This window comes from Pygoscelis adeliae, unplaced genomic scaffold (genome assembly GCF_000699105.1).
Source record: "Pygoscelis adeliae isolate BGI_AS28 unplaced genomic scaffold, ASM69910v1 Scaffold402, whole genome shotgun sequence".
NCBI lineage: Eukaryota > Metazoa > Chordata > Aves > Sphenisciformes > Spheniscidae > Pygoscelis > Pygoscelis adeliae.
Window position 1 is genome coordinate 7,256,199 of NW_008824411.1, and position 19,688 is coordinate 7,275,886.

The 19,688-nt window shown below is 41.5% G+C and overlaps 2 protein-coding genes across 2 annotated transcripts in view; both read right to left on the reverse strand.

The window, feature by feature from the left end:
- The window catches only part of QSOX1 (quiescin Q6 sulfhydryl oxidase 1), a 22,255-nt gene extending 20,891 nt beyond the window's left edge, over positions 1 to 1,364 (reverse strand). Inside the window, exon 1 of the mRNA XM_009320732.1 lies at positions 1,334 to 1,364. Coding sequence (XP_009319007.1) covers positions 1,334 to 1,364 — 31 coding nt within the window. The remainder of the gene's footprint in view (positions 1 to 1,333) is intronic.
- Positions 1,365 to 3,849: 2,485 nt separating this feature from the next.
- Positions 3,850 to 19,688, reverse strand: part of CEP350 (centrosomal protein 350kDa) — a 65,552-nt gene continuing 49,713 nt past the window's right edge. The window contains 8 exon segments of the mRNA XM_009320636.1: positions 3,850 to 4,313; positions 11,359 to 11,481; positions 12,657 to 12,803; positions 12,891 to 13,292; positions 14,293 to 16,373; positions 17,071 to 17,153; positions 17,956 to 18,095; positions 18,770 to 18,930. Of these exon segments, the coding sequence (XP_009318911.1) occupies positions 4,149 to 4,313; positions 11,359 to 11,481; positions 12,657 to 12,803; positions 12,891 to 13,292; positions 14,293 to 16,373; positions 17,071 to 17,153; positions 17,956 to 18,095; positions 18,770 to 18,930 (3,302 nt within the window). The 3' untranslated portion in view covers positions 3,850 to 4,148.

The following is a 19,688-nucleotide window of genomic DNA, read 5'->3' on the forward strand; positions in this document are numbered from 1 at the left end:
GCTTTTATCAACACTCAACTTTAACAGTAAGGAAATTCTAATAATGTTATGATTATAATTAAGGCAACTCTAATGGGATTTTGTGGACTGTGATTGGCATCCCAAGTACAGCATCAGACAGAAAGGGGAACGTACAAAGGACGAATCTCCAGGACACCTTCAGAATTAGCAACCATTTGGGTAATTATAAAACTCCATTTTATAAAGAACCAGGAAACAAGATTAATTTATAAATCAGTTTATTTACAGATTTTGTTCTCTTAAAGTACATTTCCGTTACCAAAGATATTTACACTGGTGTACACAGGGACCACCCTGGTTATTTTACAGTTCTTAATTACAAAAAAAAACCAAAACCCAAAACCTCCACATCCTTGGGTCTGTCTACTGTGCAAAGCTGCTCTGGATGTGAACATTAGCTGAAACTGGCCCAAAAACCAGGTTACCCAGTTATTTACACATACACAGTAAACGGGTTTCTTTTCAGCATCTCCACAACACAGTACACGGAGAGACGGAGCCTCCCAAAAGGCGGCTTTGCAAATGTATATCAAAAGGCTCTGCAAAGTCAAGGAAAAAACTAGTAAATGCAAGTTAATTACAGTATTCCTCTTTCATCTGTATATATTTTTGCATTTAATGTTTAAATTACAAATAAGTTCAATAGTTTGCTTTTCTCCATTTTAGTTGATTTGTAAACACTTCAGATGCACTAAATACCTTATAAGATTCAACTGTTTCTCTGCTGTAAAGTACTTTATTTTCCTAATATTCTTAAGGTAGCAAAGGGATATGTAAGTCGGAACTGCATGCAGTTCCTCGCAGAATAGTCACTTAAAAGGTCTCTATCACTGTGCTACTGAAGATCTTCTGCAGGTACACACCTTATTCAAGTATTGCAAAAAGCTAAGGCCACTTTTTCAAGAAAGGAAAGTGAACAAGACGGGATTTTTCAATCCCTCATTCCACTTTGTGAGCAACAAGCCTCTTCTGAAAGGCAAAAGTACTGATATTCCACAGTTCGGCTCAGGGAGCGTCCTGCTGTGAGAGAGGTACTCGTGCTCCTTGTCCTCACAAGCCTGGGCTTTCCCACCTGGCACCGAGATCCTTCCGAAGAGAGAACCGCATCTCCCCAGGGATGACAGCCACTGCCCCAAACAGCTTACGGGTCTCAGAAAAATGTCTCAGCCTTGAATCTTCTAACGTGGTTGCACCAAGATAACCAGGACCCAGAAATATCATCTTGTTCTTATAATGGGAAGGTTGGGGAGAGGAGAGAAATAGAGAATTCAGCCTCTGTGAGACTCCAGGCTTCCCCATTCCTCCTCGTTACCAGCCACGACCCAGACAGACCATTGCTTCATCGCGGTAATCATCAGTCCACAAGTACTCAACACACTCGAGGTTTTGAGTATACACTCAACTCAAAGTAACTCAACACACTTGAGGTATTGAGAAGATAATTAACATACTTTCAAGTCTTTTTAGAGTTGCTCCTAACAAGGATTGCTACCAAAACTAAAATGGCGATGTTTGCAAAGGAATAAAGCCATTACTTAGACACAGCTTCCTTCTGCCCAAACAGCTGTAGAAATAGTTACTACTTCTATTGAGGATACTAAACTAGTGCTATCCAAGCCAGCAAGACAACAGGCATACAATCTCCAATGGTCCCCAGTACCTTGGCAGGCCAACCGTACAACCTTCTCCCTGCTGGTGGACAGACCAGAAAAGCCATGCCAGCCCCGCAGAACAGCTGAAAAGCCTCGGGGATGCAGGGCAACCTTCTCAACCCTGGCCACGGTATCTACAGAACAGAAACTAACTTCTTTTCTCCGATCCTCCAGCCACAAACCTACGCTGCAGGTTTCTGCCTTCTTTCTGTAATTGCTACCTATAAAAATAGCAATCCTCACTATTGAAGAAGATACACCCAGGAAAGGAAATCTGAGGTGGTGACCCAATTAGTGACACCACGCTGGTTAAACGCAGCAGCTTTAGTTTGCTTCTGTCTTAAGCATTTGAGAGTTTCCTGGTTCAGCATCAGGACCTTTTAGGTAGACAAGTGAATCACTTAGGAAAAAAAGCTGAACGATGCTCCACCAAGACCATCCGACTTCCAGCCAGCCAGAAGGGCCACTACTGCAGGACAGACATGCATATGCCTGTTGGAGGTGTTCCTATACACCATGACCTCCTCCTTGTTCTTCCACTTGTTAAGCTCCCATGAATATGGCTCACCATTAACTCACAAGTGAGGTGCTGGCAATACTACCTCTGAGAATTTGCATGGACCTCTGGACAAATCCAACATTTCCCAGTGCTGTCCCTGAAGAATCACCAGCTGTGTGTCATTGTGCAAAATGCAAATATTCCAATGATAGCTTTCCCCCCCCAAAAAAAAGGTGGAAAAGAGAAAACAAAATGAAGCAGTAGCAGAGGTATGCATAGCAGGAAGCCCAAGAACCAAGCAAATGAACAAAATGGTAGAGATCTCCCCGCCACGCCTATTGTGGGCTGCAGCATCTTTGGGGCACCTCTGAGGGCTTCAAAGTGTCTTTCTGCACTCCAGTGTGTCTGGAGAATGTGACTCTCCTCTGGGTCTTGTCCCAGGTTAGCAAACAGGGACATCCACTATTAAGGCATCAACATTCGACCCCAGATTGTCTGTGTTCCTCCAAGAGAAACACAAGAACGGGAGGGACAGGTTAGGAACGAGCACTCAGCAGAAGGACACTGCAGTTGAACCCAGCACTGAATCAACCACTAACAGCTGCCAATGGCCTAGAAGTTCTGAGAAAGGAAGGAAACAGATGGATCAGGGAAGTTTCACATCATTTTTCAGCTCAGTCCCCTCAACTCTCCATTGTCTCTGAACCAGGTGTGGTGAAGGTGCATTCCAAGTCCTGCCTTTGCTTCCCACCCCTGGTCACTGAGGTTTGGTGGTTCTTCCCCCCCTGTATATGTCTCAAGAAGCTGGAGGTTTTGTGCGAATATGGGGCTCTGGAAGTTTCTAGAACAGATGCTTTCTCAAGTTCGGCTGTCTCAAAACATAAGACAGTGCAGCCAACTGCACAGGACACTCTCCTATAACCCACTTAATAAATTACCTGAAAATAAATAAAAAACCCACAAGCACAAAACATGCAGACAGTCAAGCACTGGACACCGCTTTCTTTGGTGAATACACTCTGTTCTCTAAATTGTTCAAGTAACGGCTTCTCCGATTAACTAGGTGACAGTAAGGGAGGAAGCTGAGGAACTGAAGGCCAAATTTTTGTGAGGAAACGTTTTCCACTCCTGCATGTCTCGTGCCTGAGAAAATCCTGAGTATCCATTATCTGGGAGCAGCTGGTGCTCCAGGAAGAGAAGTGCTACACGTTAGGAGGAAAGTTGTCCACGGGCTCATCTTTTGCACTTGACATTAGGCGGCCTTTATCTTGCTCCACCTCGGGACTGAAGCAAGTTACATAGGAAAAGCAGCAAGAATTCTTTACTTGAATGCAGAAAGCAACATCATCTAATTTCCCTGGACTGGCTGGCACCATACTTGGTACCATATCACAGAAGAAAGATGAAAACCAACTTCACAGAGAAGGGAATTAAATGGGCTCTGGAGCAGAAGAAACTGATGCACATTGTTAGGGCTGCAGGAGAAGAGGTGTTAAGATTGTAACACTGTTCAGTACAGTAAGTCTCCATTTATGACTAAAACCTGACCAAACTGTTTCTTCTCCAAATTACTCACATTTCTAAAGACAAGTCGAGTACTGATGGCTGACAGCCATTCCAGCAAAGCAGCCAATATCCCAACTTAACCCAATCCTTTCAGAGCACAAGCTGAACATGTCAAAGCCCCAGACAGCTGCTGACAGTTATGTGGCATAACTGCATTGGCACACGAACAGTCTTGAGCACTCCACAATACAGCCTCTAGTGAGGGATCAGCTTGTTCCAAACAACAGATCCGGTGCGAGGTCTCTAGTGGCAGTGGATGCAAATTCAGGTTCCTTTAATCACATCTGAACTGCCTTTAAAACCCACGCATGGAAGTCCAGCAGCAGCACTTGCAGGGTGGAGAGTACGTCAGGAGTCAGAAAGGCCCGCGACTCAGTGGTTACACAGCTGTAAGTTTATTTTCAGCACTGTCACACAAGCAGCAATCTCCGCTGTTTCTCATTTATCTGGTTCAGTACATCAACAGTGTCTCTGATTAAGGCCTCGAAGATCCCATCTGCCAACTGCATCTTTACACACAGTTCATCCTCGTCATAGTTCACCCACTGCGCTTCTTCCTCGTGAAGTTCCTGCACCTTGGAGGTTAGAAAGGAAAAGGCAAAAGAAACATTACAATTCTGTTGCTCTAGTATAATATCCCCTGCGAAGTTCCAGAAAGAGTCCTAAACAGTGCGCATCTGCCAACAACATACCTGTCTTTGTAAGAAATTACAGGAAACGCTTGGAATAGCAAAATGAACACAGATCTATTTGAACCAGGCTATTTCACTGTATGAACGTTTTCTACCTTTCACTGTAGTATGCATTTTAAAGGATTTCATATTCCTGCACGAGTTTTTCACTTGAAAGAACTCAGCTAATGGGATATTCTTGGCCAACAGCAGAAGCTCCATTAAAAAAGTCCCTAACTGTGTATTTGCAAGAAGCTGATTCCACGCAGCTTAAACTGGTAAGAAGTCATGCAAAGGCCTTGAACAGGGGAAGGAGAAAAAGAAAAGACTTTACTGCAGTTCAGTTTATTTGAATAAGAATTAGAAAACCTAAAGGAAATAACTAACTTTTCCAATTCTTCTGTATAGGAAGACAAAATTCTGGCATGTGTTTTATGATAGTATTACAACTCATTTGCACAGAATACTTCACGCTTCGTTGGATTTGACAGCATTATTACAAATGGAATTTTGTACCATTACATCTAAAAGAGTAACTCAAAGAGTATTTATTTCCTTCTATTCCTAAATTGTTGACAAGCAAATTCCTGTTTTACTGGTCACTGGCAAATAGGTGTTTTATAACAGACAAATATATAATTTCATTCAGCAAATCAAGTCTTAAGAGAGTCTCTCCAAACTGGACATCTCCAATTAAACTTATTCAAAATTTGTCTAAGTGACCATTTCAGTATTACAGATACATCCTAACAAAGCTCAAATTTTTGAGAAAAGGAAGAGTAGGTGCAAACATCATTCATATTTAAAATGACAAAGAAAACCTGCTGAAAGCTCCTTCTCTGCTCAGCTTCAGCAGAAAGCGCCTCTGACCGTAAATCCTACACTCTGAATTCAAAATAGATTTACACTGTCCACACAGACAAGTGGGCCAGACAGCTAGACACTGCCAAAACAAGGTTAAAACATACCAAAAATCCACTAATCTAGCATCAATATGTAATAGTGTTGTTACCTAAAGAGAGTACAAGAGCTATAGCCTCAAAACCCTCTCTCCCTCTTTCGCCTGAAGCTAAACCGCCCAGAAACTTGTCCGTTTTGAAGGTGACAGCTGCTGTAGCGTAATGATGATTCAATAACCCAAACACAGTGTGAAGCCCAAGAACAGGCTGCTATGGGAACCCCAGGGAACCGGCACTGCTTCAGGGTTTGTAGCCATTCATAAGGCTTCAGTTATACATGGGGTTTCAGTCTGACAGCTCCTTTCTTCCTCTCTAAAGAGAGCTTGGGGAGAGGGGCAGGGATCTCATCCTGCAAACAGCTTTGGAGGAGCTGGGCTTATAAGTCTCTGCGCTACCACAGCGAGCACTCCTCTTGCTTCCCGTACGGCTGTCACAGACGGGGTGTTAATGGTTTCATTATGCTTCTTACTAATAAGGAAGAAGCAACAATGTTGGCAATCAAGCTTTGAACGAGTGTTGTAGGTGAAAAATAATTTAAATTGAATGCTAACAAGTGGCAGATAATTGGGTGTAAGTTTGTGTGGGGGCAAATGTCTGAAATAGACTTCTGAACTCTCAAGCAGAAGCTTGCTGCCTGCAACCAGTATGTGCTGGTTGTAAATTTTGATAAACCCTGGACTAAACAATAGCAGCATGTTCCAAGTCCTCCCAGCCCTCCCATCAATAAAGAGGCATAAGACAGAAGCACCAATGTGGAGGCTGATCATGTGTTGTGTGTTTGCATCACAGACTACTTAGATGAAGAAAGGCAAGGGGTCATGAAAAGAAGAAGTGGTGCCAAAAAGAAGGGTTCCCAAAAAGCAGAAGTGGTCTGGGAAAGAAAACAGGGGCCCCAAAGGGAGGAGGTGAAGACCCTGGCTGGAGGAAAGATCCTGGAAACGGGGGAAGATCCTGGAGATGAAGGAGGTGGGTGGAGATGAATGCCAGGGGATGCCGAGGGACCTTGACTGATGACATCCAAGACTGGTAACCGGAAGCAGCTGCACAATACCAACTGACGTGATTTTCTGCCCAACCCTCCCAGGCCAGCAGTGACCTCGCTGCTGGGAAGCGAGGTCAAGACCTAGTGAATGTAACACTGGGGGTGGGGGGAAGCAAGTGCATAAAATAATCAAGCAGGTTAAAAACTCTGATCTTGCTGGCCCTTAAACAAACCCCAATATGCAGATCCACACAAAGCTGCTGTTTATTCTGTCTGACCTGCAACAACGTGATGGGACAGTTCCTCTACTGTGCTCCAGGAGGGAGGGGAGGGGAAGAAAAAAAAAAGATTCAGGGGATAAAGAAACACAAGTAGACTGGAGAGGACAAGGTAACTTGATCCAGGCAGAGAAAGGCTGGATGTTAAATAGCAGCAGAAATATCAATAAAGAAAAACAGTATCAGCGATTAATTCTCTTGCCTCTATCATTCCCCTCTTTCTCAGAGGCAAAGTGCACAATTTCCTTTGGCATTAGGAGGACTTCCTCGAGCATACTTTTGGAAAACTAAGAGAACATGCAATTTGCAGCTGCAGGCAAGTCTTGTTTATAGTGTATTCAGAACACGTGTGGAAACTGCCGTGCTGCTTTGCAGCCCTAGCTGCAGACTTCTGAGCCAAGACAGTTGCAACTGCTTTGCCTGGGAAATGTTTGATCCATTTGTTGTATTATTACAAACTGCTTCTAAGCAATGGAGACAGTTTGCTTGTGTTTGGCGACTTACTGTGGCTTTCATGGAATTGGGCTTTGCATTGTCTTCCGTACATGCACAGCATTTAAGGTCTTGCACATTCTCATGACAAAATTAAAACTTCATGTATTTGATACCAGGAAGTAAGCTCTCCATATCAGAGAGAAACTGCATTTGGGCAAAGTCAGGAAAAAAACAGTTTTAATGAAACTGAATTCCATCCTACAGGAAAAGATAAACAGTGACACAATGCAGAAGGCTATGTAGTATGGTTTTTGCGTGCTTTGTTTATTTGGTTTTTTTAAACACAAACAAAGAAGGGGGCATGCACACAAAAGAAAAATCAGGAGAGAGAGGTAGCATGATCCTGCTGGTCATCTAATAAATGCCACAGTACCCAAAAAACAACACTTAAAAGAATATAAACTGAAGGAAACTTTAGAAAGTAAATTAGTAAGTTTTGATTGCTGAAGGTTCCTATTCAAAACCATGAATATCTGCAAAATAAACTACATTTAAGGAGTAACTAAATCATTTGGAGATTGAAAAGTACAAAAATCCAGAAATAAACTACTGCCTTGGAAGAATGCCAGTCGGAGGACGGTAGGCAGGTGCACTTTTACAGCCCTTCGCTTTCAGAGTGCCTGCAAATCTTAAGATGCACGACTGTGCATACGAGCAGGCTTCAATTCTCTTCTCACTGTTGCACTCCCCTTGGGTTTAGATCTCAGCCACCGCAGAAGTGGGCTTTCCAATTAAGCCAGCTTGATAGGAACAGCTTTGCTTTGTTGCAGCGTTCAAAACTGCATGGAGAGAAACATTCTAGCCCTTAAGTCAACAGGCCAGAAGATCAAGTACTTTTCAGCTCTCTGTTGGCAGGCTTCTCAGGTGCGAAAGCTAAACGCATAGGTTTGGCAGTATCATGTGAGCTTTGCTTTCTCAAGCTCCGGGTAAAAGGGAAGGAGGGGTGGCAAGGAAAGCAATGGCAGTGTTTGTGCAAACAGATCAGCACAGGGAGGTTTGGCTGAAGACCCAAGTGAAAAAAAAGTAGTGGAAACGGTCTATTGTTAGCACCTGAACTTAAATAAGGAGTTCTTGCTGTAGTTTAAAAAGAGGTTTTAAAAGTGCAGGCAGCCTTGATGTACCAAAATGTGGTACCTCAGTCTGTGTACATTTGAGATTCTCCCACAGAGCACAGACAGCACACATGTGATAAAGGTGGCAATACGAAGGGACATGAGAAGAAGAAAGCACACACCTAAACATTCCTTTAACTTGATTTTAAACAAAGCAGCTTTTCATAAATGTGAACCTCCCATACTTGTTTACTGAAAACCAAAATTTGCTGTAAATGTTAATAACTGGAGCAACTATCCAGCAGATCAGAGATCTCTCAAGAAATCCCAAAACAAATGCTTTCTGAGGGCAGAAATGCGTGATCAAAGTTAACAGTGCTGCAAAAAAGGAGAAGAGGAAGATGTTTTTTTGTCACTGGCAGAAAAACATGGCTAACTATATCGGTGTCAGTGCTGGGAAAGCACAGACGAAAGTGAAAATGCAACTAAAGATGCAGTGACTGAGGGAAGTAGCAAAGATCAAGGCAGAGCAAGGTGAAGGACTAATCCATCCTGTCCTCCCCTTAATTCCCAGCAGGTGTGATGGCTGACTGCAGTCACTCACAGGACCCAGCATCACAGACAGCACCAGTGCAGCGCAGGCTGCTTCTGCAGCCGTGCCTCTTCCCCACAAGGCTGAACCTTTTGTGGAGACAAGAACCACTGGGAATTGTCTTTAGTATGATAAACCCAGAAGGACACATTCAGGGATCATCAGGGAGAGATTAAGCTGGGCAGAATAGCTTGGCACTTGCTTCTGTGCCTTCAGAAGAAATAAAAGGAAATTCAGCAAACAGCCATGGCTCCTGGTTTTACAGCCGCCCCACCATCCAGGGAGACGATGCCACTATTTAACAGTCGTTACTAATATGCTGGAGAAGGCGGCATACAACAGAATCCCCTTCCTCTGTATCAAAACCCCTCTCACCCTTAGTCATGCCTAGCTCCTGGGTCAAGTATTGGACAGTCAGATGCGTTCAGTCCTCTCATCGAAGTCACTAAAAATACATAGTTGTCTCAATAGAAAACTATCAAAGGATGTTTTCATTTGAAGGTTAGTTTTACTTGAAGGGGAAATAAAACTGGGAAGTACCTGTGCTCAAAGTTTAAATGCAAATAACAGAAGCCTAAGAATGTTTACCTCTGCTTTAAAAAGATCATGTTTTATTTTTAACAGTCTTTGTCTTTATAAGCAGCAAAAGAATGTGGAGAATCAAACAGCTCATGTACGTACTCACATGACATCCCCTGCACATTGCAAGAGGTGTATATTGGCTAAATCTTCACAAAAACTTGAACAAAGCATTTTCAATTGTGATTTCTAAAGAAGTTTCTACAGCACCTAAACCTACCAAAAGTCTTGATTTCTCTTTCAGGAAATTGCTGTATGGTACCACTTGAATATACTTTAAACAAAATTTGCAAAACTCCAAAACTGACCTCTCAGTTTAGGGCTACACCGTGAGTTACTAGCGGATAGGCAGCAGACCTTGCACAGACCTTGTATATCCACTTATGACCTTGGATTTGCATTATCACAGAACTCCTGACCTTAAGCACAAGTTGGAGGCTGACTAGGAGACTGAGAAAGCTATCCAGATACTTCATGTTTTATAGAGATTTTAATAAAACAAGGTAAGAGAAATTGAACACTATTCTCCTTAGGTTTTCAGTTAGAAGTTTCTCTGATAGTGTCTCACATTACAGTATAAATGTGTTAGCAATGCCACTGAGACTACCTTATTCCTAAAGCATGGCATGCTGCAATCTTCGCAGAGTTATTCCCAGTCTTCAGCTAAAATTTTATTACCATATTCTTGTGAGAACAAAATAAAATTAAACACATTATTTATTAAGCCAAGCTTGTCACAGCTCCATTAATCTTTGATGTCTGGGGCTGCATGTAAATCACAGACCAGATCGTCTGAACTTCAAACTCGTTCTACCTAAAGCACTTTGGATGCCTTCAACTAGAACAACTTTTTCCAGTCAGGAATCTTTCTTTCCAGGTACGATTCAAAGTTAGGAAATTGGTACACAAGCGTAATAGTTGTACTATTAGTTCTCTCAGGGATCTAAACACAAGACTTTTTTTGTGCATGCTTTAGCGGCCTCCATATCCCAGAAATGAGTGTATCCCAGAATCAAGTGTACTAGGATATGCAGGTCCTATACATAGATATTCTATTTACATACAATTAAAATTAAATCCCTGGGAAAAAGCATGTGTTGGAAACCTTCCACTGATGGGCAATTAAAAGACCACACGACCCATGACTCGAAGTTACTTATATGTGCACGTGTGTGGAATCAATTTCAGGTATAATTAAGTGAAGCACAGTGTTAATGACGACTCATATTCCCAAGCAGAACCTTCACTATCATTATAGCCAATAAAGATGTTAATCATCCTGCAATACAAGCCAACAAGTAACTTTCAAAAACTAGTACACAGCCAGACGTGCTCTATCTTATGCAGTTTTAACACTGAACTGCCTCTGCCCCAGTGGCAGCTGCAGTCACTACTTTACGACAAGTACTACAGGAGCAGAAGTCCGACTCGTTGCTTAGCTTTGAGGAAACGCTTAGCTGTGGGTACCATCTGGCAGACTGGTTACCTTGTACTAGGGATTATCACGTTCCATACTGTCTCTTTGAAGTCTTTGCTATTCTAACCCAATGACTTTGCTAACCAGATTCGACTGAAAGGTTGCAGATCTGGTCTACTAAGTTCTCAGTATCAGTGTCTCCAATTAAACAATATTACTTCAAAATAAAAACATTTTAAATTAAAGTAAGAAGAAAAACATACTCCCTTCTCAAAGAAAAAGTTTACTCTCAGTCAAATATTTCAATGTTTCCTTCTGTAAATTCATGCTTTAAACTTCTGGGAGCGGGCAAATTTATACTCCAGTCAAATCAGTAGGCATGAACAGGGAATTCACTCAAGTCACCTCACTTCACTGGCACTGGACTTCTGTTTTTGTCAATAGGGCGCTCTCTAAAATTAAACACCTTCTATCAAGACCTCATGCATGCTTTATATTCTTTAAACAGCATGATCAAATACTCAAAAATACAATCAGATGTCACACCAGTCTGGTGGACAGTATCTGACATGATTGCTTATTTTCATCCACTGACCAGTATATGATCCACTCGGTCTCGTTTCTTCCGCCCAAATTTCATCATCTTCTGCCAGTCTGTTTTGTGATTAGGCTCCTTCCTCAGGCTGAACAACTTCAGTACTTCAGCTGCAATGAAGCTCTACAGAACAGTAAAAGGTGAGATTTATCACATTTGAGCTAGGAAATGAAATGTATGCACAAAGTACCTACCCTAAAAAGTCACATTATAGAATGCGTAACAGCTTTCTGTTTAGCTAAGAAACATACGGTGTATGCAAGAAAGTTAAAGTCAAAGTCTTTGAGGCAGTATTACACAGGCAAAACAATTATTAAATCCAGAAGTGGGGGTGGGAAATGACAGCCACTGCTGTAACAATCTTGAGAACATAAACTTTCAATTAAACAGTACAGCAAACAGGAGATTATGACAATTCATTTTATGGGAGAATATTAAAGAAAAGCAGGGTGGGAGTTTGGTGTCCTTGTCCTGTGCCTCTGCTCTCCCCTGCCACATGCTTTTTAAAGTCTTCTCAACTAACTGAGTGATCTAGATACTATTTATGTCTTTTACAGACAGTTATCATGCTGTATCTTCAGCAGGTTAATCAAAATACAGTCACACACACACACCCCCCCCCCCAGTTTCAGAAGAAACAGTACAGGTAGAAGTCTTCATTTGTGTCCTGATGAGCTGTATGGAAGGTTCTTTGTTGAGCACTTTCATGGAGACAGGTTTTTTCCAAATGTCCAGCCCTGCAAGTTTAACCTAGGTCCAGTCAGGCTCTAGCTTTTTGGGGTTTTGTCCTTTCTTGAGCACTACCACCAATAACAGGAGACCTCCTCTGGCTTGCCAAATACAATGTCCTCACCGCTCAAATTTTGGGTCCCTCTGGGCAACTCCCACTGCCCTCAATGAGGTTGGCACAGGTGTGTGAGCAAAAAATCCAGCTCATCCAATTTGGCCCAACCCTACTCTTGGATCCATGCCAATATACCCATATAGAGTTTCACTGAAATCTGCTAAAGCAGCAGTCTGTCAGCATACCAATTCTATAAGACCAAGGTCATCCTGGCAGTTCTGCACAGAGGACTAAGGTTTAAAAGCAACCAGTACCAGCCAAAAGGACAGGGAGGCAAACGGGTTGAGTAAAAAAAGGACCATTTTGACAAACTCCCTTTCAGGTCTGCAATCTCATTTCTCTTCTCAACTCACCTCTTGCTGGATACGCCTGTTATGATCTTTTAACACTCAGGCAAGCGCCAGTACAGTATTTTTCATCTCACTTTCCCTGCATGACAAAGATTTCTTCCTACCTTGATTTCATCCAGATCATTTGGATCTTTTACTCGGCGAAAGTAAGCAGATGCGATCCTACACGGTTTCATCCAAATAGGCTGATTTAGATTAGGATCCTCAGCGAAGATTTCCCCAAAGATCTCTCTTGTTAAATCAAATACCACCTTAACAAAGAAAGAAGTAAAAGTTAAGGCTTCTGTCGTTCATGGTAAACATTCAAAGGGCAAGAACAAAATGCCTGAAGACTGTACCTTTTTATAAACCTGCTTGTCTATCGTGTCTGTGTCCCGCTCTTTGAGGGTACTACTAAGATCTGTATGAAGGCTGAAACTTTGAAGATCACGACCCAGCTCTTTCAGTTTCCAGAGTTCCTCAGCTGCTGCATGCACCATACCTTCCACCTCTACTGCAGTATGAGGGACCGCCAAAGGCTCCTCACACGGCTTTGTTGGCACTTTCTGCGGTTCTACCTTGGGCAGCACTGCTGGTTCCTCAGCTTGCTTCTGCTGGACCTTACGGGAACTCAGGCCATAGTCCTCATCAAACCAGTCTTGATCATCTCCCAGCACACCCAGGAGCTCCTGATTGAGCTCCAGCTCTGCCAGTCTCTTGGCAAGCTCTTCCTGACCGCTGGCACCAAACACTGGACTCTCCTGCAAATTAAGAGCCACAGAGTAAATATAAAAGTGGTGTTACACTGTTGTTCGACTCAACTTATATTTTTAAATGCTCTACTGATGTAATTGACAATATATGCACAAATACTCAGAAAAATAATAAATAGCCCACAGTAAAATTAGAAATGCTTTGATTCAAATACCTGGGGTTTCTACCACTCCTGATGAAAGCTTTCAGAGTGTTCCTACAGAGCTTAAAAGACTGTGCACCCTGCCCACTGTCTGTCCTGATGTTTAACTGTTTATGAAAGGCTAAGTGGTTTAAAAACTGATAATGTGACATATAACTTTTCACTTCACTTACCAGCAGTCTCAGATCTAAATCAACAGCCTAAAAGCTTTTAGCAGGCGATGGCTGTTTTAGTGACTGAGTGGTGCTCACACTGGTGAAATGGGCTGAAGCTTTCCGTGATGATAATATATAGAGATCAATGGCAAAGCAGACAGGTTTACTGGGATCTTCAGCAGAAAGGCCAAGTCCTATATCTGTATCATTAATGGTTGTTCTGAGGAAGCTTGAACTTCCACTACTCATGATATATTAGTTCAGTGGATAGAGCAGTCTGACACCTTAATGACCTCCACAGCAACTAATTATGTTTGAGGATGATTATTTCATATCAAGAATAGACAGAGGTAAGTTTACAATCTATTGTATTTTGCCATTTTTAGAATAAAAAATGAGGGTAAGGATTAAATACAAATTGAACATGAAGCAGAATGCAACCTAAACTGAAAGTATTTTTCACTTTCATGTGCCAAAATGTGTCTTACAGCCTGTAGGGCTACCAAAACAAGCTGTGAACTGGGATACATGAGAACACACATGTAAGACATACATACAGGCAATCTCCACATCACCCAACAGAACTGGGGAAAAAACAAACTGATGCCACACTGCATTCCTCAGATTCAATCATCATCAGTCAAAGGAACAATTGACTCTTAAAATCAGTGCAAGATGTCTGTTACTCACTGGTCTGGGACACATGTCTGGAGAGGAAAGTTCTTCCCTTTCATCTTCCAAATTGGAACTTAGAAAAAAGTTATTCAGTCCGTCAGGAACCTGCTTTTCTACCTGCTGGGATGGGGTACTGGATTCCTCCGTCACATCACAGAGCTCCTGGTTGCTGAGCTGGATTTTCTCATTCCTGACCTTCTTTATTTCCTGTAGCTGGTTGACGGTGTCTTTCACAAAATCTCTAAGTAGACTGTCTGTCAGTAAACTGACCTTTTCCAGTTGGTCTTTTGACTTTTCTTCCTCTCTAAGTGGTAGTCTAAGCTGGGCTTCTAACTGGTTCTTTTCTTTTGTTAGCAAATCCAGAAGTGGAGTTGCAGGCTTCTCCACAACTCCAGGAGAGAGATCATCTAAATTTTCAGCACACTCTTCCCCCAGTGTCTTCTGCCTCTCCAGTTTTTCAGAAAGAAAATCTGAGACGTCATCCAACTGAACAGTGGAAATCTCATCCACAACACCAGAAATGAGAGAAGCAAGGCTGGCCTCCTCTTTTACAGCATGCTTCAGATAATCCACCACTGACTGTTCTTGGGCAAGTGATTCAGTAGCTACAGAAATCTCCTTTATGCTGTTTGCCTTAGAAGCCTCTTCATCAACCTTTTCCCCAGCTGAGGCTTCTGAAACAGCTGTGTCTGCAGGAGCTTTATCCTGGGAATAGTTCTCTGTTGCATCTCTGCTCTGGGGTTCGTCTTCCTTGCTAGGTTTGGAACTTCCTTTGTCTTTCTGCTCTGCTTTGTGTTGCTTCTCCAGTCTATCATCGAAGAATGAGTCTTCATCCTTATTTGTGTCTAAATAGCTATCAATACTTTCTGTAATGTGAGAAATTTTTGGAGGAGGAGCAAAAATACCATGCTTTTCTTTGCAATCAAAATATTTAATACCGTCGTAAGTTCCATTATTGTTCCCTTCAGGTTTATCCAACTCCACACCAGCCCAAAACCCTTTGGCAAACTTAGTCAGACCTTTGAATCGTAATATTCCAGGTTGGACTTTACTCACAAGTACTCTATCACCAATGTTGAAATTTGGCAAACTATCTGTTTCTTCTGTGATTGAAACAGAGGTCCACAGCGGTGATTCGGTAGGGGCCTGTTCTTGCTCCACATCTCTGCGTTCAGTATTTTTTATAAGTTCTGTTGGGGACTTAAGTTCTAGTAACCTCTCTGAATGTATGCTGCCAGAGAGAGAGAGAGACCTGTCACTGAGGTATTCACTGATTTCGCCATCACTGCCAAGGCTGGTGGATCTACTTCTGCTGGTTTGTGTGTGCTGTGACCGCTCTGTCGGTGACTGAGCATCCCCATTAGAAGAGAGAAGAGATGTTTCAAAGTCATCTTTGTAACATTCCCCAGGAAGTGTTTCTTCAACTGATGCTTGTTTTCTGGAAGAGAATCCTTCAAAGTCTTCAAGGTACGATGGCTCCTTTTGACTAAAAAGTTCTGCTGAAAGCAGATAGCCTTTTTCCTCTGCTGATTTGCTCAGTTTGGAAGAAGACTCTTCTACACTTGGGCCAGTTACAGCATCTTTATCTGCCAGTCTCTGTTCTAAGATTTCTTCCGTACCACAAAGACTTTCCACAGCCAAACCAAAGAGTTCCTTCTGAGAGTGTTCGTTTTCAGAACAGAGGACTTTCTTTGGAAGGATGTCCAGTGAACTCTCCTGTTCTTTATCTAATGTTAGCAAGACATCAGAACTCTCCAAAGGCTTAACATGAGAACCTTCAATCTCATATTCCTCGGACTTTATGTATTCCAAATCTTCCTGTATCTCAGATTTATGACTGAAGGCAGCCTCATCATTGGATGCATTTACCACATTGTTCATTGACCCATGGGATATCCTGCTAATGCCTTTCACGTCTTTGAGAAGAGATGATGGGGGTACATTATCTAAGGAATCACCCGATCCTGCTCTGGAACTCCTTGGTGACATTAAAACTGAGGAAGATGTTCCAGAAGGTTCTTCTGCATGAACATCTGTCACAGCCACCTTCTTGGTGTGCACAGACACAGATCTCTCAGTTCTTGATGACACAGCATCTTGAAGGAAAATAAAAGGTGGATTACAGCAGATCGTATAGCCTGCATTGTTTTACCGAAAACTGCAACCATAGGCAACAAAATTAACACCAAGGTTTCTATGCTAACAGAAGACACAAACTGGTGCCTTGGAAACATATATTTCTAGCTGTCCAATGAACATAAGCAATATTCTTTCAATTCCAGGGTTCTAACGCTTTCTTTCTGATTCTGTTTCTTGTACCAGTATTTCATAATGCCATACAATACTGAGCCTAAGGTAAGGGCTCAGTTATTTGTTTGCAAGCCACAAAACCAAGATGAGAATGGTAGATAATGATAGACAGCAAAACATTGAAACGTATCTCAGAAAACCCCTATTCCTAAATGTCTATTTCTATTCTTATTTTTGGTTTCCTTACTTTCCTCAAGTGATAAAGGAACAGGAAACAAAAGAAAGGACAAAGGTTGTCATGTAATTATGGTTCACACAAACCTCAGCAAGAGTAAAACTAAATACTGAATATACAGGAAACAGCAAAAGCAGAAGCCTACTAAATAAAAATAGTAAAAAATACAGCTCGATCATTATGGTTTTATGAAGTCTGCATGCTCTCTTAAAACCTCTTCTTGAATCAAGAAGGAAAAGATTAAAGAAGTTTAAAACAGTCAGTCTTCAAGATCTTCATATGTATTACAGATTCTTCCAGTCACATACCTGCATGTTCTGAAATGGATTCCAAAGATGCTCTGGATCGCTCTGATTCAGCCAGTGATTTCCAGTTTTTAGCTGTCTCAGGCCTAAAGTTGAAAAGTCAAATTGCATGAATCATGGTGACACCAGAGTGTTGTTTTTTGTTTTTTTTTGTTTTTTTTTTTTTTTTTTTAATAGATGGGAATGGAAATACAAGCATCTATAATTATAATACGACACCAATGATAACAAACAGTTTGGTTTGTCAACATACTGTGACCTTAGAAAACAGGAATGGGGACAGAGAGGAGAGTTTGGTGAGTCCTGGAAAGTAATTTTCTAGAAGAGTAATCAAACGAACCTTTTTTGCAGCCAAAAAGAGAAAAAGAAAATAACTTTTTTTTTTTTACTTGAATGCACTAAAATTGCACCACCTGCTGGAAAAAATGAAACACTTAAAAATACAGTAGGAAGTGCAGAAGTCAGTTGAATTCTCTACCTTTTAAAGCCTAAGATCTAAACCAGATTTAAGTTGCAAAGACGAATGGTTTGCGTCACACAGTGTGGCAGGCATAATAGGTGACCAAAATGGGAAAAAATTTGGGTCAGTAATCCATACAACTATTTGGCACATTCTTGCACAATTGAAAATTATTGTTCAGAAAGAACTTGAAAATAGGATCTGAAAGACTGGGCAGGACAAATGTGAGATGCGTACGATTACAGGGACAGTACATCTTATCTGTTTTGGGTCTGATGAGATCAGTAAATAGGTCAACAGGATACTGCCACTGTCCAGTGCTTTAAGGAAGAGCAGTCACCAGCTTTCCTTGCACTCATCGTTTCTGCTAAAACAGCATTCACCGCAGTTTCAGAATAATCTCAAAAAGAAGAAGAAATCCCAGTTACCTATGAAGTGGTGGTGCCTTGATCTTAGGTTTTTCAGCAGCAGCTGAGGATGGAGTTTTAATCTGAGGTTTGGCTGTGGGTGATGCCTCCAGATCTTGGCTCAGCTCTGCTTCAGTCTTCTTAATAAACTCATCATATGACTGCACATGGAAAACAGTTATGGCTGTTAGCCTACTAAACCATTAGTACAATTCAGCAATTAAAACCCATTAAATGAATAAAGGATACACTTGGTTTCTCTGTCAAGCAATCTATTTAACTTCCTAAAGCTCTACAGTTGTGAATCCTAGAAATGTTAATACTTTACTTTCAAAAGTAAAGTAATGCTCAAATTACATGAGCATCACTCTTTAATCCGAGCTAGTGTCCCCTGAACACTGCTAGTAACCCATTAAAGATATACATTTTAAAAAGGAATCATAGAATAGTTTGGGTTGGAAGGGACCTCTAAAGGTCATCTAGTCCAACCCCCCTGCCGTGGGCAGGGACATCTTCAACTAGATCAGGTTGCTCAGAGCCCCCTCCAACCTGACTTTGTATGTTTCCAGGAATGGGGCATCCACCACCTCTCTGGGCAACATGCGCCAGTGTTTCACCACCCTCATTGTAAAAAATTTCTTCATTGGCATTTTTGCCTCAAGGCTCTGGTTCATTATTGAAAACAGTTAAATAGCCAGAACACAGTCACACTTCTATCACAGTAATGTGTCTTTCACAGCTGTTGATACAATATTCTGCCAACAACATCCATACTATAATGATTTACTCAAGGCTAACTATCTTTTACTCCGCCCTTCTTCCTACTGTTCCTAACCTCCAGTTGTTTGATCAAACTGGCTTCCTGGGCCTTCAGTCTCTCCTTTTGTCTCTTTTTCTGTTCCTTTTTCAGCTGGTAAACCACAGACTTCCTTTTCCGTAGTTCATCCTTCAGGGCCCTGATCCGTCCTTCAATGTCACTTTGATCAGATGTGGTTTCTGAAAAAGTTTAGTTTTAGTCTTTGTAAGCTTGCACCTCACAAAACAGTTCTATGCAAAACAATGAACTAGTCATTTAGTGAATACAAGATACGGTCCAAACAAAATATCAAAGAATTTAATGTCAACATGTTAATCTTAACATAATAAGACTCTTAAAGTGCGATCTCAGGTTCACAACACTACTATATAACATATGAAATAGTGTTGCATCTTATTTTAGAAGAGAAACGCTCTGATACATACAGTAACTTGTTACCAAACTTGTTCACGTCAACTGCCCATGTTTATACTGCTACCTCATTAACTGCTTATCACATCAGCTGTTGCAGAAATTAATTTTTTTCTGACATACTTAAAAATAGGACAACTCAAAGATCCGTACCAAAAATATATCTGAAATATTTCTTTACAGTCACGATATATGGTTTCAAGCTACAACATACACTTCATTGATGAGAATTTCACTTGCAACAGTGGACTCCAAAAGCAGTTTAGGTTTCTGGCCCATTTAGATATCCTACCACCTAGACTAAATACATCTATGAAATGGAGAGCTGACTGGTCAACAATTGAAAGGGAAGTCAGTTTGAACAATGTGGAGATTTTCACTGTTGTCAGGCCTCTGGATGACAATTTATTCAGGGTGAATGGCGGTAGCATTGAGCTTAGACACGTGGTGGACTTCTCAATAATAGCTTATACAAAGTTACTTGGCATATCTTTATTCAAAGTTCAATTTTACAGACGTTCCTATA